Source organism: Coregonus lavaretus (genome assembly GCF_964263955.1).
Source record: "Coregonus lavaretus genome assembly, contig: SUPER_35_unloc_1, whole genome shotgun sequence".
Classification (NCBI taxonomy): domain Eukaryota; kingdom Metazoa; phylum Chordata; class Actinopteri; order Salmoniformes; family Salmonidae; genus Coregonus; species Coregonus lavaretus.
The window spans coordinates 3,551,514-3,571,112 of record NW_028167181.1 but is presented as its reverse complement, the minus strand read 5'-3'; the positions used below and the strand labels follow the sequence as shown (position 1 = coordinate 3,571,112).

The window sequence follows — 19,599 nt, the reverse complement described above, 5'->3', positions numbered from 1 at the left end:
TCTCACACCCAGCCACTGTTATTACTGAGCCCAGGCCCCCTCTCACACCCAGCCACTGTTATTACTGAGCCCAGGCCCCCTCTCATACCCAGCCACTGTTATTACTGAGCCCAGGCCCCCTCTCACACCTACGCCACTGTTATTACTGAGCCCACGCTCTCACACCTACGCCACTGTTATTACTGAGCCCAGGCCCCCTCTCACACCCAGCCACTGTTATTACTGAGCCCCCCTCTCACACCCAGCCACTGTTATTACTGAGCCCAGGCCCCCTCTCACACCCAGCCACTGTTATTACTGAGCCCCGCTCTCACACCTACGCCACTGTTATTACTGAGCCCAGGCCCCCTCTCACACCTACGCCACTGTTATTACTGAGCCCAGGCCCCCTCTCACACCCAGCCACTGTTATTACTGAGCCCAGGCCCCCTCTCACACCCAGCCACTGTTATTACTGAGCCCAGGCCCCCTCTCACACCCAGCCACTGTTATTACTGAGCCCCGCTCTCACACCTACGCCACTGTTATTACTGAGCCCAGGCCCCCTCTCACACCCAGCCACTGTTATTACTGAGCCCCCCTCTCACACCCAGCCACTGTTATTACTGAGCCCAGGCCCCCTCTCACACCCAGCCACTGTTATTACTGAGCCCCGCTCTCACACCCAGCCACTGTTATTACTGAGCCCAGGCCCCCTCTCACACCCAGCCACTGTTATTACTGAGCCCAGGCCCCCTCTCACACCTACGCCACTGTTATTACTGAGCCCAGGCCCCCTCTCACACCCAGCCACTGTTATTACTGAGCCCAGGCCCCCTCTCACACCCAGCCACTGTTATTACTGAGCCCAGGCCCGCTCTCACACCTACACCACTGTTATTACTGAGCCCAGGCCCCCTCTCACACCTACGCCACTGTTATTACTGAGCCCAGGCCCCCTCTCACACCTACGCCACTGTTATTACTGAGCCCAGGCCCCCTCTCACACCCAGCCACTGTTATTACTGAGCCCAGGCCCCCTCTCACACCCAGCCACTGTTATTACTGAGCCCAGGCCCCCTCTCACACCTACGCCACTGTTATTACTGAGCCCAGGCCCCCTCTCACACCCAGCCACTGTTATTACTGAGCCCAGGCCCCCTCTCACACCCAGCCACTGTTATTACTGAGCCCAGGCCCGCTCTCACACCCAGCCACTGTTATTACTGAGCCCAGGCCCCCTCTCACACCCAGCCACTGTTATTACTGAGCCCAGGCCCCCTCTCACACCCAGCCACTGTTATTACTGAGCCCAGGCCCCCTCTCACACCCAGCCACTGTTATTACTGAGCCCAGGCCCGCTCTCACACCCAGCCACTGTTATTACTGAGCCCAGGCCCCCTCTCACACCCAGCCACTGTTATTACTGAGCCCAGGCCCCCTCTCACACCCAGCCACTGTTATTACTGAGCCCAGGCCCCCTCTCACACCTACGCCACTGTTATCCTGCCATAGATCCATTGGGACGTCCAAAATGGTAGTCTCAAACCCCAAAATGGAGATCTGGTTTCTTTTTTATTACTGGGGACAGCAATGCCACTACATAAACAAGAAATGATTTATTTTGGGGTAGATGAATGACAAATATATCTAAGCACAATGAGATAACATAATCTGACCCTTGACCTCTGAGTCTCTACATAGCCTTGCCCTGTCTTTGAACCTGTGTGTCCAATCACATCGAACGAAAGCCCCTATCGGCCAATAAAATAGCCCACACTAATTACTAGCTAGGCTTGTCCACATTCTCTCCCCTCTCTTTGGACCGGCGGGCTATTCCAGAGTCAAATTTATGATAACCCCCGTTCCCCCCGACAGCAGTGGAAATGTTTTCCTCCAACGTGGGCTGACGGACATGAAAGAAAACCCCTGATTGGAAAATAACACAGCCGGCCTAACCAGCTAATTATGCTGTTTTATGAGCTGTCAGGTCATATCCATTATCTCCCCTGGATGGGGGAGGCAAGAGGCCTTTCAACTTCAGCTTGCTCATCACTACCTAAACCAGGTGGAAGGAAGAAAGGAGTGGTTGTTTCTAGCTTTTCTCTTTCTTTCTTGGCTCCTTTTTTACAAGGTCGATTCAGTCTGTTTTCTCTGTATGTAAAGCACAGAATAGACAGCTTTTCTTATTGTGTATGAGCAAGGCCGACCTTGCCTTCCAAGAAGGGCCTTTTTTCCTCATGCTGAATGTGAAATCCACAGCTGAATCTACTGTATTATCGATCCTCTTTTCCACTGTATTTAGAATAAAGAGTTAATAACTACAATTCAACAGTGAGAATAATAGGCTATCGTCTTAGAAAACAAGGTGCTATCTAGAACCTAAAAGGGTTCTTCGGCTGTCCCCATAGGACAGGGGTGTCAAACTCATTCCACGGAGGGCCTAGTGTCTGCTGGTTTTTGGTTTTTCCTTTCAGTTAAGACCTAGACAACCAGGTGAGGGGAGTTACTTACTAATCAGTTACCTTAATTCATCAATCAAGGACAAGGGAGGAGTGAAAACCCGCAGACACTCGGCCCTCCGTGGAATGAGTTTGACACGTGCCATAGGAGAACCCTTTGAAGAACCCTTTTTGGTTCCAGGTATAATCCTTTTGTGTTCCATGTAAAACCTTACATGGAACCCAAAAGGGTTCTACCTAAAACCAAAAAGGGTGCTCCTATGGGGACAGCCGAAGAACCCTTTTGGAACCCTTTTTTCTAAGAGTGTAACTACCAAGCCTATCAATGGGAATACTTGCTTTCCTATGCTGAAATATAAATAATGTTGCTGTAGTTACCGTGATCAAATATCACTCCCCCAGTGTGAAACTCTACACCATATCAATAACCTGCAGCTAGAAGGTAGCCCTGGTAGACTCAGCTCTCACTGTTTGTGTAAGTCATACAAAAGTTCTGGAAGGCAATGGTATAGGAGCAATTACGTAGCACAATCTCCAGGAACTATAATGTTACACGGTGTGTATATGTGATTATAAATGATTGTGACATAGGTAAATAGAAACTAGCATAAAACATGTCATTTTAACACTTGTATTTTGCTACATTACACATGTAGGATTATTAACGTCATCATATATTATCTATGGTTAGTTATTCTCCATCTACATGGTCTACTCTGTCTCCAACGATCCTGTTAAATACATCTGTAAATAAATCACGTGTCAAATGGATCCAACCTCCCGAGTGGCGCAGTGGTCTAAGGCACTGCATCGCAGTGCTAGCTGTGCCACTAGAGATCCTGGTTTGAATCCAGGCTCTGCTGTAGCCGGCCGCAACCGGGAGACCAATGGGGCGGCGCACAATTGGCCCAGCGTCGTCCAGGGTAGGGGAGGGAATGGCCGGCAGGGAGGTAGCTCAGTTGGTAGAGCATGGCGTTTGCAACGCCAGGGTTGTGGGTTCGATTCCCACGGGGGGCCAGTATGAAAATAAAAAAGAATAATGTATGCACTAACTGTAAGTTGCTCTGGATAAGAGCGTCTGCTAAATGACGTAAATGTAAATGTAATGTAGGTGGTATGGGGCCTCCTGTACTGTAAAAGACTCTGGACCAAGGTAGTCATTTCTTCAGAGAGTGGCTCTGTCTGGACCAAGTATCCAATCCTCTAATGAACTAATTATGGCGGTCTGAAGACGACGATTGTAATTACATACACAGCCACAGCATAGCCACCTTATTTGAAGCTAGCAAGACTTTCTCTGATGTTTTCACCCACCTTAAAGATGGAGATTGGAGACACGTCAGTCATCTTTAAGAATGACTATGGTTACACTGTGCATATTTGTGTACATACGTAGTGTATACATGCATACCTGCATTATAAAAAACGGTGTTCATTAAAATGTATCCATTAGTCCACAGTCTCTCCTCTCCTCCTACTGACCCGCATCGGGCTGCCTTACAAATCCCCAGCCCTCTGATCCAGCCTTTCCTTAATACCAGACAGGACAGGTTTGTCAGGGGTGCTAGGCAGTAGCCTTCACTTCTAACTGCACTCTCCTACATGACCTAATTCATTATTCTATCAATTCAGTTTTATAAGACCTAATTCATTCTGTGGTAAATGTAGTTTTATAAGAGCTAATTCAAATCAAATCAAATCAAATTTTATTGGTCACATGCGCCGAATACAACAGGTGCAGACATTACAGTGAAATGCTTACTTACAGCCCTTAACCAACAGTGCATTTATTTTAAACAAAAAAAGTAAAAAAAAATAAAAAAAATAAAATAAAAAAAAAGTGTTGAGAAAAAAAAAAGAGCAGAAGTAAAATAAAGTGACAGTAGGGAGGCTATATATACAGGGGGGTACCGTTGCAGAGTCAATGTGCGGGGGCACCGGCTAGTTGTAAATGTAGTTTTGTAAGACATAATTCATGATGCTGTAAATGCAGTTTTGTAAGACCTAATTCATGATGCTGTAAATATAGTTTTATAAGACCTAATTCATGATGCTGTGGTAAATGTAGTTTTATAAGAGCTAATTCATGATGCTGTAAATGTAGTTTTGTAAGACCTAATTCATGATGCTCTAAATGCAGGTTTGTAAGACCTAATTAATTCTGCTGTAAATGTAGTTTTATAAGACCTAATTCATTCTGCTGTAAATGTAGTTTTATAAGGGATGGTCACTAGACATCTTTCTACATTATGTGATTCTACTATACAGTATGAGGAAATGTCAACACTACAGGTCATCTTAAGGGTCACACAAAAAAGCGTGCCAAGCAAAACTACTGACAGAGCGATAGAGAAAGGGGGGAGGACGGACGAGAGGGGTGCGAACAAGTGAGGGATTGACAACCCAAGATGGACCTGAGATGCCAGGGATTTCTGGGGGGACTGCTTTTTTGTGATAAGGGACACAATCCGTGACTGTTAACACGATGCGTCTCGGCGGCAGGGCCTAAGATCTGGGCCTATCATCGTCTGTTAAGAGCGGGGTGGATTCCTCAGGTCTTCAAGGTCCAGGCCCTGGGCTGCAGCACTACACTGGCGGCAGGCTTCAGAGAGAAGAGGAACACAGGTGCAGTGGGCTATATTTATAACTTCCTGTCTGACTGACTGAGAGGACCCAAACTGCTGGGGTCTGTCTGAGGAATCTATCTAGAATGCCTGATCGAAATGAGATAAGAAGCAGAGGTATGAGCAGAAAAGGTATATGAGAGAGTATGAGTGGAAATCGGAAATGCATTGTTTTGCGGCAAGTGGGCAAGGAGATATTTTAGATGGTTGGGAGCTGTTTGGTAGATTGTGGAAGATATTTGATGCGCAAGTTGTGGTCGTTTCCATCTAACAGTACGACTTGTTCTTGTAGAGGCTAAATGACATCTGTCCAATAACTAAGTTAGAAAATTGCAGAGGTATAACAAATACGCCTACATATGTCCCCCTCACTCAACCAGGAGCCTATATAAATCCTCCCTACACAAGTAATTAAACTTTGATATATGCTGCAATATCTTATGACTGCCAATGGAGAATTGAGTCCAGATGCATCGACAACCACAAACATCCCTTCAAGGAATATATATATAAATCAATGTGGATTAGCCTCGTCAAGAAGATTTACGAAGATGGGAACCCATAATCTAATGCAGATAGATAACGACATGTTAATAACCAGCAGTACCGGTAGATTGGTGGTTATGACGTCCTATTTATACTGCAATGTTCATTCAGGGAGACCGGTTCAGTAACACTTCTGGCACTTCCAGCAAAAGTCGTTTGCGGCCTGCTGACCTGGCTGGGGCTGATCCGTTTACTAACACCTGAGCTGGGGAAGTGGTTCAGCAGCTGCAGGGGGAGGTTGGGGGGTGATTGGGGATCTAGGGGTTACGGTGGGGGTCCGATGGGGGCTGTCTGGGGGTCTGTTGGGGGCTAACTGGGGGTCCGATGTGGGCTTACCGTGGTTGTGAAGGGGCTGCAGATAAAGGAGGATCTCTTTTAGGCTGGGTTGTCCAGAGGAACCTCAGAGAAGCTGCTGGTAATGGCCCATCCTGAGACAGTGTGTGTGTGTGAGAGTAAGAGTGAGATAGAGTGAGAGTGAGAGACGAGAGAGAGAGAGAGAGAGAGAGAGAGAGAGAGAGAGAGAGAGAGAGAGAGAGAGAGAGAGAGAGAGAGAGAGAGAGAAGAGCAGAGAAACAACATAATGAGGAGACAGGACATAGATGAAGTGATGAACATGGGGAGTGTTAACCCTAGACCTATAGCTACATTTCACCATGGTTACAAAAGGATGCATGCTGATATAAGATACTTGTATCCCTGCACTCATACATTCCAGAAAATATTTGAGTAATGGCAGCAGACCTAAAGTCAGGATCCCTGCCAAAGTAGAACATTCATCCCTGCCAAAGTAGAACATTCAATACCGATGTGATGTGATGGGTAGAACATGTGTTCTGAATCATATACTGTAGAACCATCCGATAGTAGTGGGACTAAACAATGGAATATGTGTCCTATAGTCATCCTTACGAGTGACCGTATAGCCACAGTTTACAAACATTCCATGCATTTTTGGACCTCTGAAAGACTGAAAGGCCAACTGGAGTTCTCTCTCGGATTGAGCTCTAGGACATCTCTTAGTAAAGGGGAAAGGTCAAATACACACATCTGCTGCTAACCATTGCCTGTCACTTGCAATGGCTTGACCATATAGTGATGCTTTTCACAAGACATTTAAAACTCACTCAAGCGTCCCAAGTGTGCATGAACCTATTTTCCACTGCTATGAGGAACGCCACAACTATTAACTGTCTTTTGCTTTAGACAACGACAGCTTGAACTAAATGTCCTGTTGAGTTGTTGGTTCAGTCTTCACCACACAATTATAGAAGAATTCTTCGCCCTAAGATATGGACATAGTCTGGGAGCTGTGGAGCTATCACCATCCTGTGTTAATTACATTCTCCCCAGGGGAGGCATGTTCAAGATATAGTAGAACACTTCTGTTCAACATTGTATCCCTGAGTCAATTACAGAGAAAGAGGAAGTGGATAAACCAATCTGTCTCGTTGTATTTTCAAACGACGCAAAGAAGCGAAGAGAGGTGTGGTTTGTTTAGCCCACTTTTTTTGAACGGCGAGGAACAACATGACATCAATAGCCATAGATACCATGACGTTAGAAGAAGATGTATAGAAATGTTCAACGGAAATGTGACTTCTCTTTTATCCCAACCCGTCAGAACGACACACACAGAGGATGGAGAGGTTGTAGCAGATATTGAACTATACAAACCTCTTGGTGTTGTTGTAGCGATCCTGGCGGTGGTGATGGTGTTGTTGTTGTTCTTGTTCTCGTTGGCCTCCACTGACTCCACTGAGGTCTTGTTGGAGACAGTGTTCTCGTCGTCAGTCTCCCCCACTGGGGCCTCAGGGGCCACAACTCCAGGGGCCCCAGCGGCCACAACTCCAGGGGCCCCAGCGGCCACAACTCCAGGGGCCCCAGCGGCCACATCTCCAGGGGCCACAGCATCAGGTTTGTCCACAGGGCTGGCAGGTGGAGGGTGGTCAGAGCTTTTCTCACTATCTGCTGCGGAGGGAGTACAGAGCTAATCATGTCAGTGTCTAACATATTGGAAGATATCAAGTCCATCCATGCTCAGTTAGGCATTCAGATGATTCATCACATGATTTTTGGGCAAAAAGATGTGTAATGTATATATTGTACAAGAATTGCAGCCTAGGTAAACAAATCCAGTCAAATTATACACACAATATGTCAGAATAGCTTGACACAGCACATTTCAACACCACACAATTGCATAAAGCTGTAGTTAACACATTTTATTTATTATTATTATGAGTCATTTAGCAGACGCTCTTATCCAGAGCGACTTACAGGAGCAATTAGGGTTAAGTGCCTTGCTCAAGGGCACATCAGCAGATTTTTCACCTAGTCGGCTCCGGGATTAGAACCAGCGACCTTTCGGATACTGGCACAACGCTCTTAACCACTAAGCTACCTGCCGCCCCCATTTTCACCCAATTCCCACCTAAGAAAGGCATATTTACCTTGCTCTGCAACACTGTGCTTTGTCATTACCCCTAAGCATTACTATAATGACAGCATTTCCTATCTGAGTCTCCTGCCCTGCAGTGTTTCTCTTTCTGTTCCTACAAGACTGTTTTCTGCCCAATTTGACTGTTGGGGGATTTCTACTCCACTAAACCAGCTGATCCAGGCCAGAGCCAGGCCTCTGGTTGGTCACCTAATGAGGTCCTGATTACTGACCAGGCCTGGCTGGGAGAGCAGCGCCACACAGCTGGTTAAGAGCTGTGGGAAAGTATGGCCGCCTCATTATTATCTTACCCAAGGTGATGGGGGGGCTGAGGGGGCAAGTAGGCTAGGAGGCTTGGGGGGGGGGGTGGGGGTAACACCACTGCTGTTCTGGACAGGACATATCTGTAAACCGCTATCTGTTAACCACTATTGCTACCTCTGGCTACTGTGTGTGTGTGTACACGTTTTCCTACCTTATCAGGACCACAATGTCCTGACAAGTCATCACAATGTGCTGACAAGGTAGGTAAACAAGACACATTTTGAAAAATCAGGACTTTTTTCATGTCCTGAATTTGTTAAATGTTATTTTTGGCTTAAAGGTTAGGTTTAGAGTTTGGGGTTAAGGTTAGGTTTAGGAAAATAGGGAATACATTTTTACTCCCCAAAATGTCCTGAAAATGCATGAAAACAAAGCTGTGTGTGTGTGTGTGTCTCTCTGACGGTCAGCCCCCCACCGCACCACTCAGTGTCTGGTTGCTAACGCTAATCCCCATCATTAGTTCAGTTTCTCCCAGGCCCCCCTGACTCACTCAAAGCCAACACGCTATTTTACTGTCCAAGGGAATGTGGGAATGGAGAGTGAGATCTGTAATTAACCTTGATGAGGGCTAATCAGTCTCCCTGGACCAGACTCAATAATTGAGAAAAGAAAGTGTCATGGTCGGTCGCCGGAGCAGTTGGTAGAGATTAAGGTTATGTTTCAGGTCAGGACATCCCTCACAGCTGGAGCCAAAGCTAAGAAGGAGAGAGCGGCTGGCAGAGGTACAAGTTGAGAGTAGCTGACTAATTAGTGCGGCCAGGGCATTGATCTCTGCGTGCTAGCTAGGATGAATGATAATGTTAGGGTTTTTGGTTAAGGGCTTGTAAGTAAGCATTTCACTGTAAGGTCTACACCTGTTGTATTCGGCGCATGTGACAAATACAATTTGATTTGATTTGATTTCTTACAACATCAAACCAAGTACGTATTTACAAAAACATAATCTAACCCTTACATCATGGTACTGAGAAACAATACTACAAAGTCGAAGTCGACCAAATCGATCAGCTGACGGACATGTAGGACATTTTGGTCAAGCCAAACCACAAAAAGGAACACAAATACATAAACAGAGGACCAACAACAACCCAGATATTTAAAAAGGGCTTTCTCTCCACACCTCTAGTAAAGGAGACTGACTGCACTGCAAGCATCTTGGCACTGACCCATAAAGACCACAGAGGTAATAGAGACCATGTCTAAGTGTGTGGCTGTGGGCCTTTGTGTTTGAGCGCGTTTGGTGTGTGTGTGTGCGTACTTCATTCTAATGGAGTTCTCATTACTCTGCTTCATTCACATGAAGAGTCTTTCCATTTTGTCCATCTCAAACCCAGTACTAGTGACAGTTGTCTTATCATTTTTAACAGACTGACTTTAAGTCATGGGGTAGCAGTATGCTGTTACAACAGTGGAATTCACACCTCCCCAGACCATAGTTTTATTTGTTTGACTTGTATCTCTTCTGGAAAGAGCACAGAAAATAGTCAAGTTGAAAGGTTGTGGCCGGAAGAGCTGAAAAAGTAGTAGATGTCTGTTGCCACTGAGGTGTATCAAAACAGCAGTCAAAAATGATGTGCACCTGTAGAATCCTATTACCAGTTTAGCTGTCTGTCTGAGAAGCCATCATTTTGTCAATGCAACGTCTTGAGTTGATGATTTTGAAAAAGGAGAGGATAAAACTATTTGAAGGGTAGTTACTTTTAAATGCTGCAATCAAAACTGACCAATTCCACAAAGTATGGCCCAGGGCAGAGAGAGAAAGAAATACAAGCTCAGACATGACAGTCACAAAGCCTGGGAAGACCCATTCCAATCACTTTCAACCTGAATGAAATGTCAAAGGAAGGACTATCACAGATTGAGAATAATTAAACAGCTAATGCTACATGACGTTCCCTTCTCCCACTAGAACTGTTGATGTTTTCATTATTTCACAATGTGTGTTTTATTACACAGGTGTCTGAGGCCTGACATCCAGGATTATTTAGCAGGGCTCTACAGTGAGACCATTTTACTCGCACATTTGGCTAAATATTTTCCTGTGCGATCTGGAATTTTAATTTAGGAAAACCAGTGCACGTAGAAAAATGTAGGATTCTAGCTTTAATATCTCAAATATTTTTCATTGTGCTCCTAAATGGTCTTGCGGGCGTGCGCCTAGATTTTCAAAAAAAGGTCAGTGTAGAGCCCTATTTAGTACATTAACATGTTTACTTTGCAGATAAGATGGAGTTGAGGACGATACACTTGTTTGACAAGATAGCACTCTTGAAATATATACGCTCACCCACAGCCAGCTGAGCAGCATATTAGAGCTGTGGGATTTTCTGATTGTATTTATTTTTTACCACTTTTTCGTGGTATCTAATTGGTAGTTACAGTCTTGTCCCATCGCTGCAACTCCCGTACTGAGAGGCGATGGTCGAAAGTCGTGCGTCATCAGAACCCAGCCAAGCTGCACTGCTTCTTGACACAATGCCCGCTTAACCCGGAAGCCAGCCGCACCAATGTGTCGGAGGAAACACCTGGCGACCGTGTCAGCGTGCACTGCGAGCCACAGGAGTCGCAAGTGCGCGATAGGACAAGAACATCCCTTCCCGCCAAACCCTCCCATAACCTGGACGACGCTGGGCCAATTGTACGCCGCCCCACGGGTCTCCCGGTCGGCTGCGACAGAGCCTGGACTCGAACCAGGATCTCTAGTGGCACAGCTAGCACTGCGATGCAGTGCCTTAGACCACTGCACCACTCGGGAGGCTGAGGTGTGGATTTTCTGACACAAAACGTATCACTATTTTGAAACGTCTTCTGTTTAAATCACTGAGAATAATATACCGAAGTATAAAAGGTAATGTCTTATAACACAAGAACATATCAAGGGTAGCCTATACAATAGAAGCTGTAGTTACATATCCATCAAAGCCAATGAACAACTTGCTCTGTGATTTTTACTCTCCTGTTCATTCTCTAGGCTTTTGTTTCCATCCAGTGGCGGACGTTAGTACTGCACCTCATCACAGAGTAGGTTGGGTGCTGTCACTCAATGGAGCAAGATGGGACATTCCATTTTCTAGTGTCTCTAGTATTACATTCAAAATATTGAGCGCACTGGAATGCATGGGCAACTTCATGCTAATCATTTGACGTTTTGTAATAGTCCCAAATGCGTAAACCCTTCCTATCTGACACTCCAGAAAGGCTCAGTCAAACGCTTAACGCGTTGGCAAGAAATCTGATACTGTTTGAACCCAGGTCTGCTGCATCGACGTCAGTCTACTCCTTATATGGAGGTTATCACACGAGATCAGACTAAAGTCACACACACGTGTCATACAGTCTATTCTCGCATATCAACCTCCACGAGTCATGCGGCTCTGGTTATTCAAAGTATTTCCTATGTATGATCTGACACCTGGCAGAGTTTGCCTGGGGCGTGAGAAAACATTTTACAAATCAAATGTGTTATGAATGGTGACCATGGTGTCGCAAAGGAGTGGGCAATGAGAGCTGACCCACTGGGCAGTTCAACATCTAGTTTGATTTACAGTACATTTGGTTGAGTTGTTAACTAACGGGCATTCAACATGACCAAAAATTTCACCATCTCATTGGATTTAGGCTAAAAAGGTTAAAAAAATAAATAAAAATTCCCTTAAATTTATGACTTTTTTCTAATCAAATCAGTTTTCCAAGTTGATTCTAACAGTTTTTCCACCTGGAAACAATGTTGATTCAACCAGTTTTTGCCCAGTGGGGAAGCTCTTATCTATAATCACAACCAAAATGATTGGCACCCTTGATAAAGATGAGCAAAAAGACTGTATCAAATAAATACATTATGCTGAGCTATATTGTATGCTCAACGTTTTGGGGAAATTATATTATTTTATATTAATACAATTGCTCACAAAAAAAGTATTTTGTTTAACAGGTAATAAATAAAAAGGATAGGTGTCAAAAGTCCGGAGATGAGATGGCTACAGCAAATGTTTCGTTTTGTGGTCAATTAACCATTTCTTTGTGGATTTTGATGTGTGCTTGGGGTCATTTTCTTGCCAGAAGATCCACTTGTGGCAGAAGCAACCAGGTTTTTGACGAAGATGTTCTGTAACTTGGTAGAGTTCGTGATGCCATTGACCTTACCAAGGGCCCCAGGACCAGCAGCCCCACAACATCAAAGATCCACCACCATATCTTACAGTATGTATGAGGGGTTTTTTCTGCATATGCATCCTTCTTTCAAACGCCAAACCCATCACTGGTGTGCATGACCAAAGAGCTCTATTTTTGTCGAATTTGATCATAGCACCCGGTTCCAATCCAAGTGCCAATGCTGTTTAGCAAACACCAGGCGTTTACATTTGTTGGTTGATCAATAAAGGTGTTTTTATAAAGGCTCCTATTGGCATGGAGGTGGCGTCTATTTGTAGATTTGGTGTCTTGGTGACCCCAGGATGCGACCAAGTTCTGTAATTCTCCAACTATGACCCTTGGTCTTTACTTTGCCTCCCGAACCATCTTCCTCACTGTGATTGGGGACAACATACACTTGGGTCCTCTACCAGGCATGTTTACCACTGTTTTATACTTTGTAATTGTTGCCTTAAAAGTGGTAAGCAGTATATTTGTTAGTTTTTTTGCTTTTCCCCATGGTGATGGAGGACAAATGGATTTTACATGCGTGTTACCTTTTTGAACCCCAGTGAAACAGGAAGCCATGAAAAGCCACAATACAGTTCCTTAAATGATGCTTTTTGTGTCATCAGGGGGAGTTGTGATATGCAAAAAAACACATTTCCATGACACATTTGTGTATAACAGGACAAATATAAGCACCCCCCCCCCCAAAAAAAAATAATCATTATTCTTATTGAAAGGCCAATATCTTGAAAACTTGACTGCTGACATGCAAAACATTTTGGGACTGTATCAACAGTGGACTAATGAAAAAAACACTAAAATATAGTTTTTGAATAGAGTTCCCCTTTAAGCTTAGATTTTTTTTTTTTTTACTACAATGTTAAAGCTGATTCAATTTTGTTTGATTTTATTTATAAGAATCATTAGGGATGCTAATCATTTTGATACCATCTTTTTTTAGATTCGTTTTATTACTTGTTAAACAAAATATTTTTCTTTGAGCAATTGTATTAGTAATATAATGTTCCCATACAATACAGCTCAGTATTTGCATTATTTATTTGACACAGTCTTTTTTGCTCATCTTTATCAAGGGTGCCAATCATTTCGGTCGTGACCGTAACTGCAAGCTCTTAGGGACTCTAAACCTCACACAGTGCTCTTATCACTGTTTTTATTCAAGCATCAACTTGAATAAAAACAGTGATATGAGCAAGAGCCGGCAAGAGCAGTGTTATCGCATTATCCCCACACACCTGCCACACAAGATAACATTACGTTTTAAAATGAAGTTGAACATTTTATTATTTCAGCTGGGACTCTGGTCATTTTAAAATGTAGATAACTATGAATGTACAGTATAGTTAACACACATCGACTTCCTTCTCTCTTCTCTTTAACGGCTGTTGCAAAAGAGGAAATCCACTCTGAACACAAAACCCATTCCAGTAACCAAACAATACATCACACTTGACAGATCACTGTGCAATAACTCAGATAAAAACTAAAACTATTGAGAATTGTGCCTCTTTTGGGGGCACACTGTCATAGGCCCAGCAAACTGACCCTATGAGAGGACAGTACATGTATTTTTCTACTAGCCACTTCAGTCACATCATAATGACTGAGTACCTGAGGAAAGGGGTGCCTCACGCTACGGAAACAGGAGATCCTGCTCCTATGAGCCATTCCGGCTCACCCAAGCCAAGACTCATGCAAGGCTACTTACTTACCTGAGGAAGATGCTCTTGTGTCTGTCTCCCTCTCCTTTACCCCCCCCCCCCTTCTCCACCTCACTGTGTCTATATTCCATTCCTTTACCCCCCCATCTCCCTGTGTCTATCTCCCCCTCCTTTACCCCCCATCTCCCTGTGTATATCTCCCCCTCCTTTACCCCCATCTCCCTGTGTCTATCTCCCCCTCCTTTACCCCCATCTCCCTGTGTCTATCTCCCCCTCCTTTACCCCCATCTCCCTGTGTATATCTCCCCCTCCTTCCCCCCACGTCTATCTCCCCCTCCTTTACCCCCCATCTCCCTGTGTCTATCTCCCCCTCCTTTACCCCCATCTCCCTGTGTATATCTCCCCCTCCTTTACCCCCATCTCCCTGTGTATATCTCCCCCTCCTTCCCCCCACGTCTATCTCCCCCTCCTTTACCCCCCATCTCCCTGTGTCTATCTCCCCCTCCTTTACCCCCATCTCCCTGTGTATATCTCCCCCTCCTTCCCCCCCACGTCTATCTCCCCCTCCTTTACCCCCCCATCTCCCTGTGTATATCTCCCCCTCCTTTACCCCCCATCTCCCTGTGTATATCTCCCCCTCCTTCCCCCCCACGTCTATCTCCCCCTCCTTTACCCCCCCATCTCCCTGTGTATATCTCCCCCTCCTTTACCCCCCCATCTCCCTGTGTATATCTCCCCCTCCTTCCCCCCACGTCTATCTCCCCCTCCTTTACCCCCCATCTCCCTGTGTCTATCTCCCCCTCCTTTACCCCCCCATCTCCCTGTGTATATCTCCCCCTCCTTTACCCCCCCATCTCCCCGTGTCTATCTCCCCCACCTTTACCCCCCATCTCCCTGTGTCTATCTTCCCCTCCATTACCCCCCCCCATCTCCCTGTGTCTTTTTCCCACTCCTTTACCCCCCCATCTCCCTGTGTCGATCTCCCCCTCCTTTACCCCCCCCATCTCCCCATCTCCCCGTGTCTACTTCCCCTTCCTTTAACCCCCCCCCCCCCCCCCTCCACCTCCCGTGTCTAGCGCCCTCTCTCACTTCAGAGCACTTGTCCATTACTTCATCAGTCTCACCTCTTCCTCCCTCACTTCCCTTAACCAGGACCTCGGTGCTGTTGAGACCCACGGCGGTAAAGGTGTCCATCCCTGGAGAAGTGATCAAAGACAACATGCATTAGTCATGGTTACTACTACAGTCAAACATGTATTATCAGTTTGACCACAAGTTAATGTGCAGTAGCATTAGCTAGATGCTCATTATTACTTATTTATTTTAAATGCTATGGTGGTACAGTTTTTTTTTTCTCTCTGTATTGTTAGGAAGGATTCACTGTTAGTCCACACCTGTTGTTTACGAAGCATGTGACAAATTAAATCTGATTTGGGTTTACAGTTACAGTAACAGAAGTGTTTTGGTGTTTCTACAAAGTCTAAGTTTCCCGAACACTATTCATGTGTAGTAGAGGATCATTGATGATGATGGTGTAAATTAATGTAGAGTGTATCCTCCTCCATACAGATATATAATACATGTTTTATTCTATAAATATGTGATGTAATTCTATGTTGTCACCCTTCTGTGTTGAGGAGTTGTCAAACACGGCGTCATGTTCCGCAGTACTCAGAGGCAGATCCTCATGCCTGTCTCGGAGATCTACGGAGTACCTCTGGAAACACAACAGGGTACAACACACACACACACACACTTCAATGGGCTAGAAAGCATACAGGCATCGACAGACATAGTTGAGCGCTAGCGTTTGGTGTTTGTACAAAGCCAAGTTGAAGCTTTGTTAGACAATGTTAGAATTGATCAAATCACATTGGAATTGAATTTGACAAACAGCATATACATTACTCACCCTTGACCTCTTCTTTGTCAATAAGCATGCTGCTCCGAGCACAAAGGCAGTGATGATGATCACAAACAGGATGATCAATCCTATTAAGAAACAGAAAACAATCCATTTTTGAGCAACAAGATAAAGGCCATGTAAGTCACTCTGAATACGATGACTAAATGACCTAAATGTTCATGTTATTTATAATGTTGGTTACTCTGACAAATGGTTAACCAATTCAGATTTGGTGTCAGAACACACATCGTTGGGCATGTTTGAGACATTTTTAAATGCAATCATGTTACCAATGCGGTTGGACGTTTTTCCCGCAGGGGGTTTTGGTTGAGTAGTTCCCGCCAAACCTTTTAAATAAAGAGAACATACAAGTTGTGTACTGATGGAATCATTTCTAAGTGGATTCACTTCACAGTGGATTCACTTCACAGTGGATTCACTTCACAGTGGATTCACTTCACAATGGATTCACTTCACAATAGATTCACTTCACAATAGATTCACTTCACAATGGATTCACTTCACAATGAATTCACTTAACTCTGGTGAGATCAACTCACTTGTATCCTTGGTGGTGCTAGTAGCAGAAGTGCTAGCAGCTGTGCTGCTGGCCTCTGCTGGGGGCTTTTTCGTAGAGACGTCCGGTGGTGAGGTCCAGGATGTGGCTCCTGGAGATCCATCGTGAGAAAAATGATTTGTTACTTTACCTCCACCAAAGCAGGTAGGAAATTAGCATCAATCAGAGATGGAGTCAAGACTTAGACCCCTCGAGACCGAGACTGTATTTATCGACTGGTCTCAATCCCCAAGACAACGAGATCGAGACTCCATCTCTGGTACCGACCATTGACCATAAACTGACCATAAAGTGAAAGCAGCACCTCCAACATACCTGGACTGGTCTTCAGTGTTGTGGTTTCCGTGGCGTTAGGCCTCCCGGTGGAATTGATTATAGGGATGTTATCAAAATTTAGATCAGGAACGCCTGAGCTTGGGGTTATGGTGGAAAATTGTAAATCATAGTTGTCTACAGCAGTGGTGTTGTCTCCTGGAGTGGTGTTGTCTCCTGGAGTGGTGTTGTCTCTTGGAGTGGCTGTGTCGATGGCTGGGTTGGAGGCTGAGGTGGGCTGGGGTACAGTGGGATTGACTGGCTGTGTCTGGGCTGTGGTGGTAGAAGTCATGACGAGACCTGGAAAAAGACATGGGTATAGTTTAGAATCAGTGTTGGGGAGTAGTGAATTACATGTAGCTCAACTAGTAATTGAACTACATTTTGCAGTAGCTTGGTGGTAGTTGAACTGAATTCTAATCTTGGTAGTGTTTTCAGTAGTTAATAACTTTGTTGCCATGTAACGGTGTAGCTAACTACTGGAACTACACACTACTTTTTTTGCAATAAGAAAAGAAAGTATGGGTGATGTAGGAAATCATTTCCTTGCCTTTTTTCGGTATCAGAGTTTGGGAAACCCTGGTCTATGGCATTTCAGATTTAGCAGAGGAGGCTGGTGGGGGGAGCTATAGGAGGACGGGCTCATTGTAATGGCTGGAATGGAATCATGGAACGGAGTCAAACATGTGGATTCCATGTGTTTGGTACTGTTCCATTAATTCCATTCCAGCCATTACAACGAGCCCGTCCTCCTATAGCTCCTCCCACCAGCCTCCACTGAGATTTAGATATGATCATTTTCACAAAGTAGCTTGGATGTAGTGAACTACTTTTTTAAAGTAGCTTTAGTTAAGTAAACTATACTTCCCTTAAGGCAGGGCTCTACAGTGCGACCATTTTACTCGTATATGGCCCTAAATATTTTGCTGTGCGACCTGGAATAGAAAAATGAAGGATGTAATATCTCAGATATTTTTCATTGTGCTCCTAAATATATTTGTGTGCGCCTGCATTTTTCAACTTAGGCGCACACATGCTCCTTGTAAAAAAGGTCAGCATAGTATGCTTTAGTGTAGCTTATCTTTTTCCAATGTAAAGTAATTGGTAGTTTGGTAAACTATGATTTCAGAGTAGCTTCCCCAACACTGTTTAGAATATATAGAGAAGAATCCATTGCATAGATAGAGCATTGATTACATCAGCAGGTTTTTGGCAGATAAAATGAATTGACAAAACCAGTTGAGAAAACAATCTTGTATTTGTATAATAACTTGCACCAAATAATCAATGACTTGATCTTAACTAAACAAAAACAAGCAAAGTACATCAATGTAACATTATACTAGATCAAATTCAACAAGTAACCTAGTGGTTAAGAGCATTTGGCCAGCCCCCCAAAATAAAATAAAATAAATATATTTTTTAAAGATAAAAAATTGCTTTTGGCCAGTAACCGAAAGGTCGCTGGTTCTAATCACCGAGCCGACCTGGTCGATGTGCTCTTGCACAAGGGCACATCAACATGGCTCCTGTAAGTCGCCCTGGATAAGAGCGTCTGCTAAATGACTCAAATGTAAACATACTGTAAATGTCGCAAAAACTGAGAAAGGCAGAGAGGCAGCTTACCCAAAAGGACAATGAGACAGGGAAAAGTAAATGGTATTTTGTCCATTTTGAGTAACCCTTGTGTGTAGTTAACTTTCCCTGGTACTCTGGTAGCCTGCTATAGGCTGTGTCACTAACAGAATGAGGGAGAGCAGTGCAGTCTAGTGCATCCCTCTCATGATGCTGGGCCATGACGCCACAGAGACGATCCAGCACCACAGGATGTATAGAGAAATAGCGTTGCTCAAAGAAGTACCAGGGGAAATTACGCACTTTTATACAAAACTACTTCCCTTCGGGTTCAGAATTCAGCCACATTCTCTCAAAAGCAGAGGAGTAATGATTTTATATCATCTAGAATTCTGCCCATACCTAACCCCAGACATTTATTGTTTGGAAATAGGTTTTGATTCCATCATTAAAAGAGGACACTGAATTTGGACTCCTGATGCTTGTGTGTGTGGTACACTTACAACGCCCAACACCCTTATCTTACCTCATCTTATGACTGCATTGGGTCATGTCTATCTTTATCAGGTTGCCACAGATACTTGTTGTTGATTTTGCTGTATTTATGTCTTCCTTGTAACCTCTCAGTTCTTTCCTTAGAAGGCAACAGACAGCAGGCACGTACAGTCGTGGTCAAACGTTTTGAGAATGACACAAGTATTGGTCTTCACAAAGTTTGCTGCTTCAGAGTTATGAGATATTTTTGTCAGATGTTACTATGGTTTACTGAAGTATAATTACAAGCATTCCATAAGTGTCAAAGGCTTTTATTGACAATTACATTAAGTTTATGCAAAGAGTCAATATTTGCAGTGTTGACCCTTCTTTTTCGAGACCTCTGCAATCCGCACTGGCATGCTGTCAATTAACTTCTGGGCCACATCCTGACTGATGGCAGCCCATTCTTGCATAATCAATTCTTGGAGTTTGTCAGAATTTGTGGGTTTTTGTTTGTCCACCCGCCTCTTGAGGATCTCAAGTTCTCAATGGGATTAA

At 44.5% G+C, this 19,599-nt stretch overlaps 1 protein-coding gene across 1 annotated transcript in view; it reads right to left on the bottom strand.

Moving 5' to 3' along the window:
- LOC311110035 (uncharacterized protein) overlaps window positions 1-18,713 on the bottom strand; it is a 33,114-nt gene extending 14,401 nt beyond the window's left edge. The window contains exons 1-9 of the mRNA XM_084188564.1: window positions 18,616-18,713; window positions 16,993-17,289; window positions 16,661-16,768; window positions 16,391-16,447; window positions 16,107-16,186; window positions 15,818-15,911; window positions 15,319-15,390; window positions 7,286-7,579; window positions 5,948-6,039 (exon numbers count right to left, since the gene is read on the bottom strand). Of these exons, the coding sequence (XP_084044690.1) occupies window positions 5,987-6,039; window positions 7,286-7,579; window positions 15,319-15,390; window positions 15,818-15,911; window positions 16,107-16,186; window positions 16,391-16,447; window positions 16,661-16,768; window positions 16,993-17,289; window positions 18,616-18,661 (1,101 nt within the window). The 5' untranslated portion in view covers window positions 18,662-18,713 and the 3' untranslated portion in view covers window positions 5,948-5,986. The remainder of the gene's footprint in view (window positions 1-5,947; window positions 6,040-7,285; window positions 7,580-15,318; window positions 15,391-15,817; window positions 15,912-16,106; window positions 16,187-16,390; window positions 16,448-16,660; window positions 16,769-16,992; window positions 17,290-18,615) is intronic.
- Between the last annotated feature and the right edge of the window lie 886 nt (window positions 18,714-19,599).